Here is a 16,260-nt window from a genome sequence, read left to right on the forward strand (position 1 = left end):
ATTAATTTTTCTTGTATTCACTGGCCTTTGCGTTCATTGTTGCGAACAGTGGACATCGAAAGGTAGGATCGGTCACTATTCTGATTTCTCGGAATCAGACGTGATTTTCCTGTATGCTACGAATGTCCGTAGACTAGAGTTACTTCTATCTCGAAACATCTTTTAAGTTAAAAATAATATAATTCTAAGATTTCGATCTTTTCTTCGTTCTTGTTTCGTTACGTTTTGTTTTGTATCCCGATTCATCGTAATCGCAGTCTGCAGTTTACTTTAAAAAGTGTTTGAAAATTTTAGTCAACACAGAGTTCACGTACACACTATCGTTTACGATGCAAATTGAAAAAGAAAGTCACAGTCTCTATACTGGAGTTTACTTTTTCGATTATCACTGTATCGATTCGATGATGCTTCTCCCTCTTTCTCTCTCTCTCTCTCTCTCCCCCTTTCCCTCTCTATTTTATTCTCGGTTAATATTAACGATCGACTCATATACAAATTCTGACATATCATATCGTTTCAAGTTATTATCTGACATAGAGTCCACATTACGCAGAATAAAATAAGTTATACGATTTGTCTATTTTTTTCATTAAAATATTATGATACAAATTACAATTATTTATAGTCGAGGGGTTAAGAGCCGTTACTAGAAACTATAAAATCTTTATTAACCACTTCGGTCACTGGCTAAGAAGTGCATACACGTTTCAGTATAATTTTTGTTTGTTTTATACAATTAATCTTTACACACGTTCTCGTACTGCTCTGATATGGCTGGGGCTAACGATGACGTATCTTCGGTTACTGCTATTGAGTTTCTTCACATGTGTATAACACTGTTGCATAACATGCAGTCGCGAAACAATACGTATAGGCTGTTGTACATTTGGTCAATAGAACTTTTTTCCCTTCTGAATTGTACGCTTGCCTAAGTATTCTATTAGTTTTTTTTTTCTCTTAAATATTTGGTTCTGTATGATAACGACCCTTAACCCTTTGATAATATCACAGATGAATGAGTTTCCGTGTTGTGCGTTACGCGTCGCTACCTAAGGTTCCTAACAAGTGTGTTAATCTTTTCAATTTTCTCACTGAGCACACGCCTCTCTGAATCAAGAGCCGTTCTAGCGGATAACAACTCGTATATCCGTCGCTCTAGTTGGATAGTTTCGGACCGTAAGCTGTTTGACTGTGCCATCAGTTTTGATGTTTCGCTCGTCAAAACCTTCTTCTCCAATGCCTTCTCTGAAACAAATAATAAACGTAAGAAACGAAAAAAAAAAAAAACCGACAAAAATGAGAATCGATCGTCCTTGGATAGGATCGCATAGTATTGAAAGATCCTCGTGCCTCGTACCTTTGGAATACTCTTTGTATGCTAACATAATGTCCTCGAATCCAGTCCACTTGGGTCTTTCCTTTTTTCCACTTACGTTATCATCCATATTATCATCCGCAAGTTTGATATCTACCCCCTTGCAGTGTTGCTTAACCCCATTCTCACCGGGCATAGGTAAAGCAGAATATCCTATTGGGACGATGTTGGGAACCAAAGGTGGTAGAGGTGGTGGTCGTTCTGGAACATGCTTCACTTTTACCCTATCCAAAAGCCTCATCTTTTGCGGTGGTTTTGGTAACGTTGGCGGATTCTTCGAGTATGCCTTGGCAATTCTATCGCAATACGCCGTCACGGTATTCATGCTTCTTCGTTTCTTACGATCCTGAAGAACGTACTGCCACGTCTCCTCCGCCTCTGTAATTTCAAATGCAAACAAACGTCATTTAACATTATCGAATTAGGGCAGTTTAATAGGAACGAATGAATGATGAACGTACCATCTCTTCTATTAGGAGGCATTACATCGAGGCCTATGGTCCTGAGAAAGCCAACTTTTGGCTCGAAATCTGGCGTATGAAGCAACACATCTGGATGATCACGTGGTATTGGTAACACAGATTCGACTGATTGTTCCGTTTCCAAAGGTACATCCGGTGGATCCGGATTTAATTTGTATCTCTTCTCCACTTTGCAAAGTTCTATCTCTGTTGAGCATAATATAACATTCCGACGTATTTATAACGCGTAATCTATGATAGAAAGTAAGAAGAGTAAAGGAAATATTTTTACCGTTTCGCATGCTGAGAGTAGTTAAACCAAACATAGCGAGGAAAGCCAGTTTCTTTTCAGAATACTGCAGTTTGGCCGGTGGACCTTTGGTGATCCACAAATCCATATCCTTGATTTCTTCTTCCCCTTCGGAATCGGAACTACACGCGATACCTGCGTTCCTTTCACGTTTTCTTTTCCTTCTTCTCTCGGCTAAATCTAACGAGGACGTCAACTCTTTCGGCTTTTCAGGTACAAGAAAAGACTTATCGCTGGTAGCATCCTGTTTGACTAGAGCCTTGCTCAGGTCAGGCACATTTAACACCGGTGGCTCGCACTTCACGGAAATCTCAGTCAAATTATTGCACTTGTCGGTGAAACAAAATGCGGTTTTCAACTCGTTGGAGAAATTCAATAGTTTCTCTTGATATTTTGGTATCTGCAGAAGAACGTTCGACACGTTCTGACAGGTACGCAAAACTTCTTCAGACTTGATGCTCTGCATCAGCTGAGTCGTGTCTATAGGCTTCTGTGCGATATCGTTTATGCTGAACTTAAAACTCGGTTGAAACGATAATGTGGACAAAACGTTGTTCTGCTCGCTCTGGATCTTTGACTCTACATCGGGTTTCGCCTCTTTCTCCGTCAGACTGAAAGTAGCAGGTTGAAAGGCGGGCGGACCTTTGCCTTGTTCGTGAGCCAGATGAGGAGTCGTCGTCAAGGTTTTGTCTTGAAGCGAACTCTTTACCAAATGATTTTGACTCGGCCCACTTGTCTTCGAATGATTCTCGATTTTCTCGTTGCACGAATTTGGTTTACCGTCTTTGGGCGGTGTATCGGATCCGCTCTTCTGATGGGAATTCGCATGATTCGCGATCTTGTTGCCGGTGTAGTTTACGTTTGCCGCTGTTTTCTCACTGGAAACGCAGTTGACAAGATTCGACGTCGAATTATCGACGTTGTTTCGTTGAGCTGTTGTGGTTGGTGTAGTTTGATTAGGATCGACGGTGTTGTGTACGTTCTGTTTCGCCAAATTCGAATTGGTCACGTTCGTACTGCTGTTGCTGCTGCTGGTCGTTAACGTTGGCACGTTGATCTTGGACTGCGAATGATGCTGGTGAGGAGACGAGGAGGAGAAATGAGGTGGTTTGTATAAACTGGCCACATGCGACACAGGTATATGCGGATGATGGAACTGTTGGGGCGGATAAGGGATGGGCTGTGACAGCGATTGCTGAAGATTCGTGCTCTTCGCGTTGTCCGTGACAGAACTGTCGGCTAACTGTTGACCAACGATCGGCTGGCTGGTGGTCGTAGTCGCGGGTGATTTGATAGGCGAATCTTGATAAGAAAGCTGATTCGCTATACTGTGATTATGGCTGTTCACGATCGGCCTTTGTTGACTTTTCGAGGAAGAACGAAAAGAATCTTCGAACGGTCTGACGAAAGCCGGTTGCGAGGTGGTCGATGTACTGGTCGAGGTAACGGTAGTGACCGTCATAACGGCGGTCGGGGCGTTCGTAGTGGCACTGGTCGGTGCCGTAGCAGCGTCTTTGCTTCTCGAGCCATGAATACTACTGTGAGATAGTGGCGGTGATTTATGAGTTAAACTCATATGATTGACGCTATTCATGGTGGAGGGAAGGGCATTAGGCGTCGTCAGAGTGTGCGTTCCGTGCGTAGACATGGTACAGCTGTTCGATAAACAGCTGGTCGTCGTTGTACCAGCAGTCGCGTTGCTGCTGCTACGTTGCTGATGCTGCGACAATGGTTGTGGCGGCGGTGGTGGTGGTAGTGGTGGTATCGGTGCAGGTGGTGGTGGTTGTTGTTGTTGCTGTTGCTGCTGCTGCTGCTGCTGCTGTTGCTGATGGTATATAGAGGTTGTGACGGTAGTTGTCGCGCTGCTCATTATCGTAGCTGTATGCTGACTAGAATGAATGGTGGTGGAGGATACGGGAGGCAAATGGAGGGAAGGTATAGAAATGATAGGCGCCAGAGGCATGGTTAAGGGTGGAGGAGGCGGAGGTGGTCCTATTACCGTTGGCGTTAAGGATGACATAGAGGGTATAGAAGGGATGGGAGAAGGGCCGATAGGCGCGGAGCTTATAGCTGGCGGAGGTCCAAGGTTCAGAGGGGGCAAAGTAGAAGCCAAAGGAGGCGGCATGGCCGCGGAACTGACGGAACAGATAGAAGCGGAAGCCAAGGATGGCGGTCCAATAGGAACGGTTGGATTCGGGAAGGTTGGCAAACGAGAATGGTAGATGTTTGCGGTTGCCGTTGGATCCGATGGTGGTACTGCCGGTGGTGGGGCTGGACCGGAAGACTGTTCTTCTTTCCTCGACTGATGGTGATTGTTACTGACAGATCCAACGCTATTGTTACCGTTATTGTTGGCCGTGTTGGTGGTGTTGTTGTTACCGCCGCCTCCGCCTCCGCCACCGCTGCCACCTCCGCTCCCTCCTCCGCCACCTCCGCTACCGCTTCCACTCTGTCGATCTCTGTTCTCGCGTTCTCGCTCCCGGTCGCTATGCATCTGAGCCGCTATGGTCGGCTTCCTAGCTGGAACAAATCCCGAACACAGTGCTTGGTAATCTTCCACTGATCAGCTGCTATCGGCTTACTATTTAGTACGGGGAACGAATCGTTTACGGTAATCGATTCTTTAAATCCCTCGCGTCGCATTTTAACCCCTTCTCTCGGTTTCTACTACTTTCCGCTGGATTCATGCGCGAGGAGAAGCGTTGAAACATCCTCGAATCGATTTTGACCATAATAGACCATAAGTCTGTCGCATATATACGTATGCCGTTATCACCGTTTCTTGAGCAACCGATCGTTGCTCTACATTTCAAGGTATTCGATACGTACCTCGTTTACCTGATTTCGAACGAATAAACGCAGCGCGGACTTTGCTTTCGTTGAATGTTGAACAGCAAAACGATTTTTTCATTTCTAACTTACCTGAGCGATTCATACACGCAACTTTCACGACATGTAGCTCGATGCGCTCGTATCAAAGTATTGGGGATGATTGACAGTAGAATTTGAATGAAATCAGACAAACGTACGGATCGAATAAAAAGAGAAATTTCGCTAACTGACTACTAATTGGGACGGTCGCGGTTATCGTCGTAACATCGTATCGTAACGATACACGATCAAGTTTCGTAATATGCCTTTGAAAAATGACTAACAATGAGATCACACTGAATCCTCCCCAAAACTGTTTCAGAAAATGAATCGAGGGTCAAGAATTCCAAGTCAATCAGAATTTTGATCACGTTGTTTTTTTTTTTGCAATGTTTATTTTCAATTATAGTCCAAATATACATGTTTACATAATAAATTATATAAAAACGGTATAATTTTGATAAAAGAACATGTATGACAAAGTTATATACATCGGTGGATCAAGTCAATATTTAGGTGAGATAGGTCCACTACAATTAAGAGAAATCATTTTGACACTGAACGTTTAGTTTAATTGCAAATTTCTAAAACAGTTGCGGGAACTAACGCAAGAGTGCACTCCGCCTAGGAAAAAAGACACAATAGTTTAACAATTAAATTCGTGTACCGTTTTATACGCGACAAGTAACCTTCGTCGGACAATATTTGTGTTGAGGATTGAAAAAAAGAACCCGTTATCAATGGAAATAATAAAAAGGAGGAGACAAGAAAAGACATATATGCATACTAATCGACCGATAACCACCGATTATCGTGTTAGATTATAATTTTATACGTTAACATATCGTGCATATATAATGGAAATAAAAAGACGAAGAAAAAGACACAAAGTTGCATTTGTCGAGAAGAAAAAAGTGACATTTGCAAAGACCAAACGCGTAAAAAGCGTATAGGAAGAAAAATAGAATTTATATAACGATGTGAACGTTGTCCTTCGATAATTAAAAGTCAAGTTGTAACGCGAGAACGAAAAGAAGCTTTAACAATATAAATATCTGTGCACTCTTATGTTGAAGTTTCGCCGTAAACGACGTTACTCTAACTACAAAACGATTAACTATTGTAACGTACATGATCATTGTACATGAATAAGAGGTATCATTTCAGACACTACAACAAATCATTTGGAACACAGAGTTATATGGCTCGAACAACGGCACATAAAAACGGGTAAACGGCTCACCGAAGGCCCACTTACACTTCCGAGTCAGAATAGAGGACAATTCGCAGTTCGATAAGTCTGACTTCGGTCTACAGGTGAAACGAATTCATTTGGCTAAAATCGGTTCGGTTTTTAATTTCAAATAAAAACAAAAAAAAAAAGAAAAGAAAAAAAACAGGAAAAAAAATGTAACTCGTTCGTCAAGTGAGTTGTGCGCTATATCTAAAAAATATCGATCCTATCTTCATTAAGAAACAAGATTAAACTACGACTATAAATTTGATTATACCTAGATTAAAATTAGAAGCGTAGCATTGTGTGTGTGTGTATTTTTTGTCTGTTTCTATATCCCATTCACAGTCAGGTATAATCTACAACGACTTCTCCTCGCTTGCATCGTCAGTTGATCCGTTTGCGGATGAACTGTCGATCGCAGTACAGATCGTTCGGACTTAACGTTACTAAAACAACGTTCGTCACGGATGGTTCGATCGCTCGGCATCGATTGTTGAACCAGAAAAAAAAAAAACTCGCGAACAAAGAGGCAGACAATCGATCTCTCCGTTCTTTTAGAAAGTAATTCTAAAACGAACGATTCTATCGCGAGAACTTCCAATAAATTTGACGGGTAGAGAAAAATCGTAAAGAAAGAAGAGAGAAAAAAAAATATATGAGCTGATCGAAACGACACGAAACGCGAAATGGTGTAAGGAAGAAAAGGAAGGAACTATGAGTGGTAATAAGTGTACACTCGCGTGCAACATAGATCTCCCTCGGTTAAGAGGAAGGCGAGTAGTAGGAGACCTCTTCCCCCACGCCTCCTCTTAATCCTTTGCGGACGAATATTATTCATTTAAAGTATAAAGTAAAATATTCAATAATTTCATTTTTCGAAGCGTATATTACAAATTCCAAGTTACCACGATGGCTTTGTTATTCCGAGGACAGTTTATGTTGCGCGCTTACGTGTGACACGATAGTAAAAGAAATAGAAAGAGAATAAAGAGAGAAAGAAAGAAAGAAAGAAAGATAGAAGGAAAGTAAAGTTATTCAGTGCATAACCAACGACGGGACAGAAGTCTCGCGCAATCGCTCGTAATCGATGCTTTCTTTTTAATGAAAGGCAGTGGGGGGTGGAGCGACTCGCTCACCTGCAGTATCGGCGGATGCAGGTGCAGGCGCGGGTACCGGGGCGGCAGGAGCAGAATTTCGTGCTGCTCTTCTCCTCTCCTCCTCCTCCCGCAACGCAGCTTGTTCCCGTGCTTGCCTCATCCGATGTTCCTCCTCTAGTTTCAGCCTGAAACGAGAATCAAGTGGCAATTGAGTAAGTACACTCGACGAACTGCTGTTGCGTCGCGCGAATTAGTATGCTTGCATCTTTCTACTTACCGTTCGTGCATCACGGGAGACATGAGACCCAGAGAGGCGGGTGGTAGCATGTCTGGACTATATCTTAACCCGTACAGAGGATACGAGGGTAGTCCAGGAAACAACGGCGGTCTCAACATTCCACACCGTTCCAAGTACAACTGTTCCTCTAATCTGTGCGAGCCGAAAAGAACAAATTTGATCGTTAAATCGTAGCTAAATCGTTGAGAAATTACCAAAAGAAGGGAAAACTGTGAAAATTCATTAGGCAACTCTTCCGTTTGACAGTCGATCGACTGGTGAAACGATCGCGTAAGGCGTAAGGCGTAAGGAATTGACGAAAATTACCTATAAGCGTGTTGAAGGTGTGGCGGTGGGTAAAGACCGTGGTGATAAGCACTGTAGGCCGGATCCAAGGCGAAAGCCGGTGGAGCATGGGCCGGATGGTGCTCGGGCCGGTACGGCTGAAAGCCGGAACGGGCCAGCAATTCGGAAGCTGCGGCTGTTACGCTGTGTTTGCTGGTGTCCGCGGGTCTCGCAGTCGTGTACAAGGAGGGAATCTCTTCGGGTCTTCTTTCGTGAGTCGACCGTTCCTAGAATACAAATTCCCGCGTTCGTTAGTGTTTACGCGTTAATTACGCGATTCATTATGACGTTTTATATCGTAGTAAGTCCCGACTAGATCTACCGGATAGTTACGTCACGGTAGTTAACGTGTTAGCTCCCCTTCTTTGAAGAGAACTCGTCGTATATTCAAGTAACCTCTACTACACCCTTCGAGTGATCCTTTCACGGGCTCGCAACACCCTTAACACGTATAAAAATCTGGTAATCGTGAAAGAAGGTTTGTTTCGTATTCGAATTGGATAAGTTAAGAGGGTTTAGCGAAGCGTACAGAAGCTGGGAAGAGACAGAGCGATAAATAAATAATGGAAAAAGGAAAAAAGAAAAAGGTAGTAAAGGTCTTGGTTTGGACTACTCACCTTGGCAGGGGAAGGACCTCTGACGAGAGGAGGCGGTGCTCGGTTCTTGGGACTGGCGCGAGGTTCTTCTTCCTGAGGTGCCGGGCCTGCCTGTTTCGCCAGGTTTCTCAGAGCGGCAGCGAAGCTTCTGCTATTCTGTTGGCCACCTGGACCAGGCCCAGGGGTATGACCCTGAGGTAAAACGCCGGAACTAGGTCTGTGAGACTTGCTGATCGTGGTGGGTTGCGCTTTGGTGCTGGCAGGCTGCAGACCTGAAACGGGTCGAAAGTTCAGTGAGACGCGACCTCGTACGGTTGATTCTGCATGAGTATTTTACCAAACTCCTTTTACACGTTTTTTATTTCAACGTTGAACCTGGGGTCAAATTGACATCGTTTATTATTACTAGCAAAAGAAGGCAAGAAAAGGCGAGCAAAAAAATTACCACGTCTCTCGCAACTATGCAAGAACAAAGTTTCTTTTTCAAGAAGTAACTTAATCCACGACAGAGACACGAGATTGCCTATAAAGATACAATTTTCCGTTGTCGCGTGTTCACAGGTCAAAGATCACAGGTCGGCCTCTTATTGTTGAGGGCGGTCAGTGGCAATCGACTTGGAGATTAATTAAAAACGAGCCGCAAGATAGAAAAATGCCAGAGGTCGTTTTAAAGCAAAGAATGGCTCGCAGTTTAATACGCAAGAGCATCGTTGAGCGATTAAACGTCGCGGAATCGTGAGAAACGACATTAATAAAGAAGAAAAAATGAAATCTCGTTCGTATGCAAACAATCGTAACTGAAATTAATTGCCGTTAGCTGACTACTGGCTAAACAAAATTATCGATCGATCGGTATCGATTTTATATATCCAGCAAATACGGCATAATTTAATTTTTTCTTCTTTTAGAGTAGAATCGAGAATACGTGTTTATTGCTGTACGCTACAAAAACGCAATTATCCGCTTATGTCCAAATTAATGACACGAAAGATAAACTTTGACTTCTAACTGAATGCTTCTTGAGTGAGTCAGCTTTCTTGGAACATTGTACGCATTTCGATTAACAATTACACGAATATATCTTAATCGAGCATCGTCACGGTAGAAACGAAGGATAAGCAATATCTTTAAGAGTTTTTTCTTTTGTCAAAACATTCAATTTTATTTTTCGCTTAGAAGGCCCGCTTAAATCGTGAAAAGTTAATACGTTCGTCTCTACTCGTTTGAAGACGTCAGATTTTTCTATTAAAATCAAATTAATTCTTGATTGAGTGTGCAACACAGTCGACCTCCTCTAGGATCCCGTTTCTTCTCTTTTTTTTTTTTTCGAAACGATAATGCATAATTCGCTAAGACGACGAGAATACCCGCGGAGGGGGAGTGCAAGCAAGCATCGGTCGCGCGATAATAAAATATCGTTCGAGCGCAGCTGACAGACGTTAATTATTTTCTACGACCGTGGCGAATATTAATTACAGCCTTTTATAATCCGTCACGCGAACCGAGTCAATCGACAATAATACGGGGAATATAACTGTCGGTGGTCTGGCTAATTACAAATTGCTCGTAACGATATTTTTCAACCCCTGGCGTTCACCTTTCCTTTTCTTTTCCGAGACGGGTACGCCTGGTCCGATAGGGCAACAAGCATCGTTTCCCGGACGATCGAGAGGAAGGAAAACGTTTCTTTGATCTTTCGAAGCTGTTCGCAACGATACGAATCTGGGATTCAACGGGGAACCGAATGAAAAGAGTAAGCGATTCGGAAGAACTTTCGAACCGGATCGATTTCTATCGAAAGAGACGCCGTAACGCGAATTCGTTCTTTGACGTTTTGCTCTTTTTTTTCCCCTTTTCGTTTGTTCGAGGTTTTCTTTCCCTTCTTTTCGCTCCTTTTTTATAAATCAAGGATGAGCTAGGACACGTCGGCATCCGGGTGGTCCTTTGTCTGGAACGGTGCTCAACGAAGAAAGAGACGTACGATCATCTTCTTCTCTTTCTCTTTTTCATGCGCGAAAAAGCCCTCCGGTTAAAACGAGAAAATAACAGGGAGAGAATACTCGATGGCTCTCTCCGCGGTGATTCCGAGGATGGTTTTCACCCTCCATTCAATTCCTCGTCAGCAAAGCGCACACACCTTCGTTTCCTCTCAACGGACACGCGACGCTCTCTCTTTCTCTTCTCCTCTCCTCTCCTCTCCAACCCCGACGGGCGTCTCTCTCTCCCTCGCGAGTTTCACCCTCTCAAAACGCTCCGCTTCGGAACGCGATTTCTTTTCACCCGTATTCCACGCTGCTATCTTTGTCATCGTTATCGTCTTTCCTACAACGCTTCTCTTTCTGTCTAGCCTTCGATCTCTACCCTCTTGCGTTTCCTGTGCGCGCTCTGAAGGACGACCATCAACAGGGGAAGCGGAGAGACACAGGTATTATACGAAACTCGATTCAAGAGAAATATATCTTTGTCCTCGACGGATTCCTTCTTCGATTTCAAAATTCACACGTTCAACGAGATACCTTAATAACATCGTCGATTCTGTTTCGGAGGAAAGTAGGGTCGTTTCACCGTTTGCGAATAAAGTAGAAAAACGTGCGTGGGCAGTTCTACTTGAAGCGAAAGGTGGATAGAGGGGTGGCGGTAACGGTGGTCGAAGGGTGCAAAGGGAAAGCGACATTCGCCAACGCGAACTACCGAGTTGGGTGGGTTGACTCGACGTCGGAAGCACAAGGATTTCAGAGAGTGGAAAGGGTGTAGAGGGTGGTGTTAAGCGGCTTACAGTCTGTTACCATGGTAACGCCACACCACTAAGACAGGAAGAGCCTGAATCCAGCTACAGTTCCCGTGACCCTCTCCGTGCACACATCCCTATCCACGACCACGACCACGACCACGACCACGACACTTCTGTACCCTGCCAGGATACGATACCAGAGAAAGAAAGAGGCAGAGAGAAACAGTATCGACGGATAAAGAGGAAGGGATTACACCGCTAACTCTGTTTTTACACCAAAGTGTTTTCACCAAGCTCCTTCGATATATACGCGTGTACAGCTCGACCGCCGGTCTCGGGTTTAACGAGTTTACGTCGAACAGGGAAAATCGAGTGGTTCAACCGAATTATCCAAGCCTTCGTTGATTGTATTTCTTAGCCGTCGCTCGACGCGTTGACGAGCGTGGCAGAAATAGCCGTGCTAACAAGGTGAACTCTTCGAGTGTCCCTTTCAGATTTTAACGAGCTTTCGCACCTCGATAGATCACGTTATTACGAATCTTCCTATACATGCTTGTTAGATACGCAAATTACATTTATTAAGCTATTACGAAGTTAAAATATGACGCGAAACACTGGGGACCGATAACAACCCCCGAAGCGAATAACCTCGGAAAGTTTGCCGACTAGCAAACTATTATATTTCTGCATCGTTCAATCGAAATCTCTACTTGCCTCCGCTCGATGCCTCGAAACGATTCGTCGGAAAGTCGGCAGCGTATACCGTGCGAAACGCAACAATACACTCGCGTGTAACTCGCTTATGTTTGCTTTCCACAGAAGACGAGAAAGCGATACCCCTTTTTCTCCTCGCTCGAAAGACGATAAACAACAGGTGGTAACATTGTCGTTTTGTCACACGTGGAAAAAGTGAAGTGGAAAAGCGAGCAGTGTGAAGTAACAGAGGGGTGATGTCCATTTTATATGTAAAACGTAGGGAACAAAATTCTGACTGGCAGACAGACAGAAGTCGCGTGTCTTTTTTACTCTTTCACGTCTACACCTATCGATTTCCACGACGAGCGGATGCCATCTTTTTTTCACGTGGATTGTTTTAAAATATTAAAAATTAGTTTCTAAGAGCGACACGTGAATGGGGTGGTACAAAGAGTATCCGCCACTGAGAGAGAGAGAAAAAGAAAGGGAAAGAGGGTGGCAAGAGGAAAGGAGCAAAGGGTAGTTTCAATGGAATCGACCTCGCTTTTCCCTCTCTGGATTTCTGCTTGTTCGCGAGAAACACGAGAGCTTTCTACGCGGAAAGCTATCGAGCAACCGAATATTTCCACCCTCCGTCAATGCTGGCTGCCAAACTTTCGAGTAGTCTGCGGTCAAGTTCCCAACGTCATTCATCACCGATCGTTTCCCCACCAAAGCCAATCCCTTTGCGTTCAATTTAATTAAAAGTCATTTTTCCTATAAATACAACAACATTTATTTCTCGTAAGGTGCACGCATTACATTGGCGCGGCGTCGAGATTCTCGCATTCGATGCGACAGGATATAGTCTAAGAGGGTGCTGGCAAATGGGGAGACGAGAAGAGAATTGCAGAAGGGAGCGCTAACCAGTCGCTCGATATTAAAACGCTGGGAAAAAGGGTGGTCTGTCGTCTTAGTCGGATAAAATTCTCTTCGTAACGATTAAGAAGATGCTAAACAACGTTGCTGCTGTCGATATTAAATTGTCGAATGTGATAATACATCCGAAGCATCCAAATTGGTTTTTGATAAGTTTTTGATAAACTTAGTTAAACGAAGGTGACAATTTCGTCGATTTACAGATAACGAAGAAAAGCGCGGGTGAGATTATCATCCGTGGATTTTAATCCTCTCGCAGAAAAAAAGCACGTACAATCAGCGAGGGTGAAGAAAAGAAAAGGGAACGGCTGATAATCCGATGAAATCCCGAGTAGAGCGTTTAAACGGTTCGATAAGAGAACGAATGTCGTTATGACGTTCGATAACAATGCTCATTCTCGTTTCCCGGAGACAGGTTAGAAAACACAGAGACAGAGAAGAAGAATGGGAGAGAAAGAGGGGGACAAGCAACCACTAGCAGGCTTCGTGTCAGATCGTGGTTGACCTTTTTCCGTTTAAGCCCCTGACTCCTCGTACCCTTCGAAGGTGGTTCGGTCACGGGAAGCCAAGTTCCGCGTGAAAAATCGATGCCGGAAAGACTTCCACGGCAAATTACAAAAGGGAAACGACCTACTGGTATTAGGGCGAACAACCCCCAACGAAAAACGAACAGGAAAGCCACTTCATTTGCGATTTGTTCTTTCCTGGTAAAAATATGACAAGAATCTACCAACTTTGACTTCCAACTTTGAAAGGAATTAGCCAATCGTTGGTTATTCGATAGTTTTAGAGTTAACGTTATTTTGACGAAGCCAGAAGCCGATCCCCTTTCATTCGCGGACAGTGCTTTGTGCGGTTGCGAACAATCGCCGACGAAGCTAGTCCATCATCCACCGCCACTCATTTCCTTTCGCACCGAAACCACTCATCGGCCTCCCAACCCCTATATTTTTCAGTTGCGAGGTGGGCGCGTGTAAATTGCAGCTTTTACAAAGGGTTGCCACACGCAGTTAGATCAACATCTGTCGCACGAACGGCCATCGAATCCCTCTGCTCCCGTCAAATCGAGGTCGAAAGGACGCATCGTCATCGAATACTATCCTCTGTATGCGTGGATGCCTGCCGCGTCCGTATGTTACCATTCGCGGGAATAAAAGTTGGGTAAACGTTGGCCGCTTTATCTGCTCGGTGAAATCCTATTGGGAAGTTGTACAATTGATTCACCGACCGGCCGTACATTTATTTCGACTCTGCCCCATCGTATTTTCAGCGGGCGCCGATGATACCGATAACGTTGCAGAAGATATCGAATAAGCGGTAACCGTTTTTCTCCTACTCTTTCGTTCCGCTTCGATCGAAACGTGCACCCCGCTCGCGCTCGTTTGCGCGAGTTTTGTGAAAACGATAACGACCTCTGAACATCGCTGCAGCTGCGTTCGCTCCGACTATCTACAACAGCTACCTTCCAAATATATTTCGACGGTGGAACATTGTCGAGGGAGCGGAAAAAAAAAAAAAAAAAAACACGAAAACAGAAAATTGAACGGGAAAAGTTGTTTTCAGTAAAGTGTGGAAAGCGTTGGTAAAAATTTTTGTTCGAGCAACGAAACGACGAGGAGCCGAAGCTACCACGAAACTCGAGGCCACCCTTACGAGTCCCTTGACATTTTGCCAAGCACCCCCATTGAATCACCATATAAACGACTCGGGAGCCCGCGAGCTCAACCCCTGATCCGCCCTAACCTCAAATATACGTTTCATTTTAGTACGGTCGTACCGTACCACTCTAACCGTGATCATGGGCGTCCAACTTTTCCCCCTGTTCTCAACGGGCGCGTATAAAGACCTGTCAGATCCGTCGAACCAGAGTTATTACCGCGTACCATGCCCGTCGTCTACACATTGCGACAAAACTCTTGATTATCACTTTTACCCAACATAAAGATGAAAAAGAAAAAACAAGCTTAGCACCAAGTAAAATTTTACAATCTTTGTATTTTTTAGAATAATTTAACGTCCCTTAGTTTTTTCCAAGTTTCATTTCAGGGGAGCTTCCCATTGGTAGGGAAGGAAAATAAAGGTAACGACCGAACGGTAGGAACAAGATAGAAGGAAAAGGATCGAAAAGGAAAAGAAAAGTTGAAAAAGCGACGCCAATGCGACTCGATCACCGCGCAGTCGATGGTAGTCCCAAGGGTGCCTCTGGGATTTCACGTCGACACCGTACGTTCGTTCGTTCGTTCGTAAGGTGCTTTGGAATTTCCATATTAATTCGTTAGATCGCGGAACGTGACGAGAATTCACGATTTAATAACGTTTTGTCCGAGGTACGCCGCTGCGATGCTCACGACCCCGCAGTGCTATCCCCGACCAATCTGAACGCTACGGAGCTACGAGAAGGGTGAACGAATTTCCGGGATGTGGTGAAAACAGGAAAGCTGTAAAATATACGACACCCTACGCAACGTATCTGCTATGTTTCTTTTCTTTTCTCGTTAAAAATACACATAGAAAATCCTCGAACGTTGATGGCTTCGATTTCGGTATAAATGAAATAAGAATTAAATAAATACCCTCGAATAAAGAGAGCGATGGTTTTAATGTTTTGACAAAATTGACTAGCAGGAAATTTCTTGGTCCGAATTGTGTCAAACGTCGTCCGCGGCCGTGTCATCGGACTGTCAACCCCGTTCCCTTACTTTCACCACACCCCATCGGTCGATCGTTGTCGAATAAATTCCCCGGGGTAAATAGTAAAATGAAATCTGCACCGCCACTCGGTCGCCGTGAAAACACGGTCCCTCATTAATTCCGACCGCTGCTATAAAACCCCGGAACAGCAGAACACATCGAGTGTAGCCTAGTCCCCAACCCTTCTCATCCTTTGCCCTCTTCCGGCCATCTACCTCGCTTCCTCCCTCGTTTTTCCTCGGCTCCTCTCTCTCTCTCTATCTGACACCTCTTTTCTTTCTCTTGCTCGTACCCTTCTACCCTTTCAGCACGGCTACCGCTAGTATCGTGAGCAGAGAACCATGCTGTGCTGCGTTGTACGCCACCCTCGACCACGTATAAAAGCCGCGTATTCAATTACCCGGCATCGACCGGTCGAATAACGAATGTGCACGCCATGGAAAATATTCCCCGTCTGTTTTTACGCGTACACAGTGTGCTAAGCTCGAACCGGTTGCTGTTTCGATCGCGCGAATCTGTACGCAAAATACAGGGAGAAAGGTTTGCGAGCAAAGCAACTACCCCCTCGATGAACGAACGCGTAAATCCTACGCTAAATAATTAAACGTTTCGGGATAGTTGTTTTCCCATCGAGTGCTTTTTTTTTTTCTTTCCT

At 44.4% G+C, this 16,260-nt stretch overlaps 1 protein-coding gene across 3 annotated transcripts in view; it reads right to left on the reverse strand.

The window, feature by feature from the left end:
* Positions 1–647: 647 nt before the first annotated feature.
* Positions 648–16,260, reverse strand: part of px (MAP7 domain-containg protein plexus) — a 49,242-nt gene continuing 33,629 nt past the window's right edge. For all 3 annotated transcript variants that reach the window (XM_034331572.2, XM_034331574.2, XM_034331573.2), the window contains exons 8-15: positions 8,591–8,841; positions 7,956–8,200; positions 7,629–7,781; positions 7,391–7,536; positions 2,129–4,666; positions 1,837–2,043; positions 1,358–1,753; positions 648–1,245 (exon numbers count right to left, since the gene is read on the reverse strand). In XM_034331572.2, coding sequence (XP_034187463.2) covers positions 1,046–1,245; positions 1,358–1,753; positions 1,837–2,043; positions 2,129–4,666; positions 7,391–7,536; positions 7,629–7,781; positions 7,956–8,200; positions 8,591–8,841 — 4,136 coding nt within the window. In that variant the 3' untranslated portion in view covers positions 648–1,045. The remainder of the gene's footprint in view (positions 1,246–1,357; positions 1,754–1,836; positions 2,044–2,128; positions 4,667–7,390; positions 7,537–7,628; positions 7,782–7,955; positions 8,201–8,590; positions 8,842–16,260) is intronic.

This window comes from Osmia lignaria, chromosome 6 (assembly GCF_051020975.1).
Source record: "Osmia lignaria lignaria isolate PbOS001 chromosome 6, iyOsmLign1, whole genome shotgun sequence".
Taxonomy (NCBI): domain Eukaryota; kingdom Metazoa; phylum Arthropoda; class Insecta; order Hymenoptera; family Megachilidae; genus Osmia; species Osmia lignaria.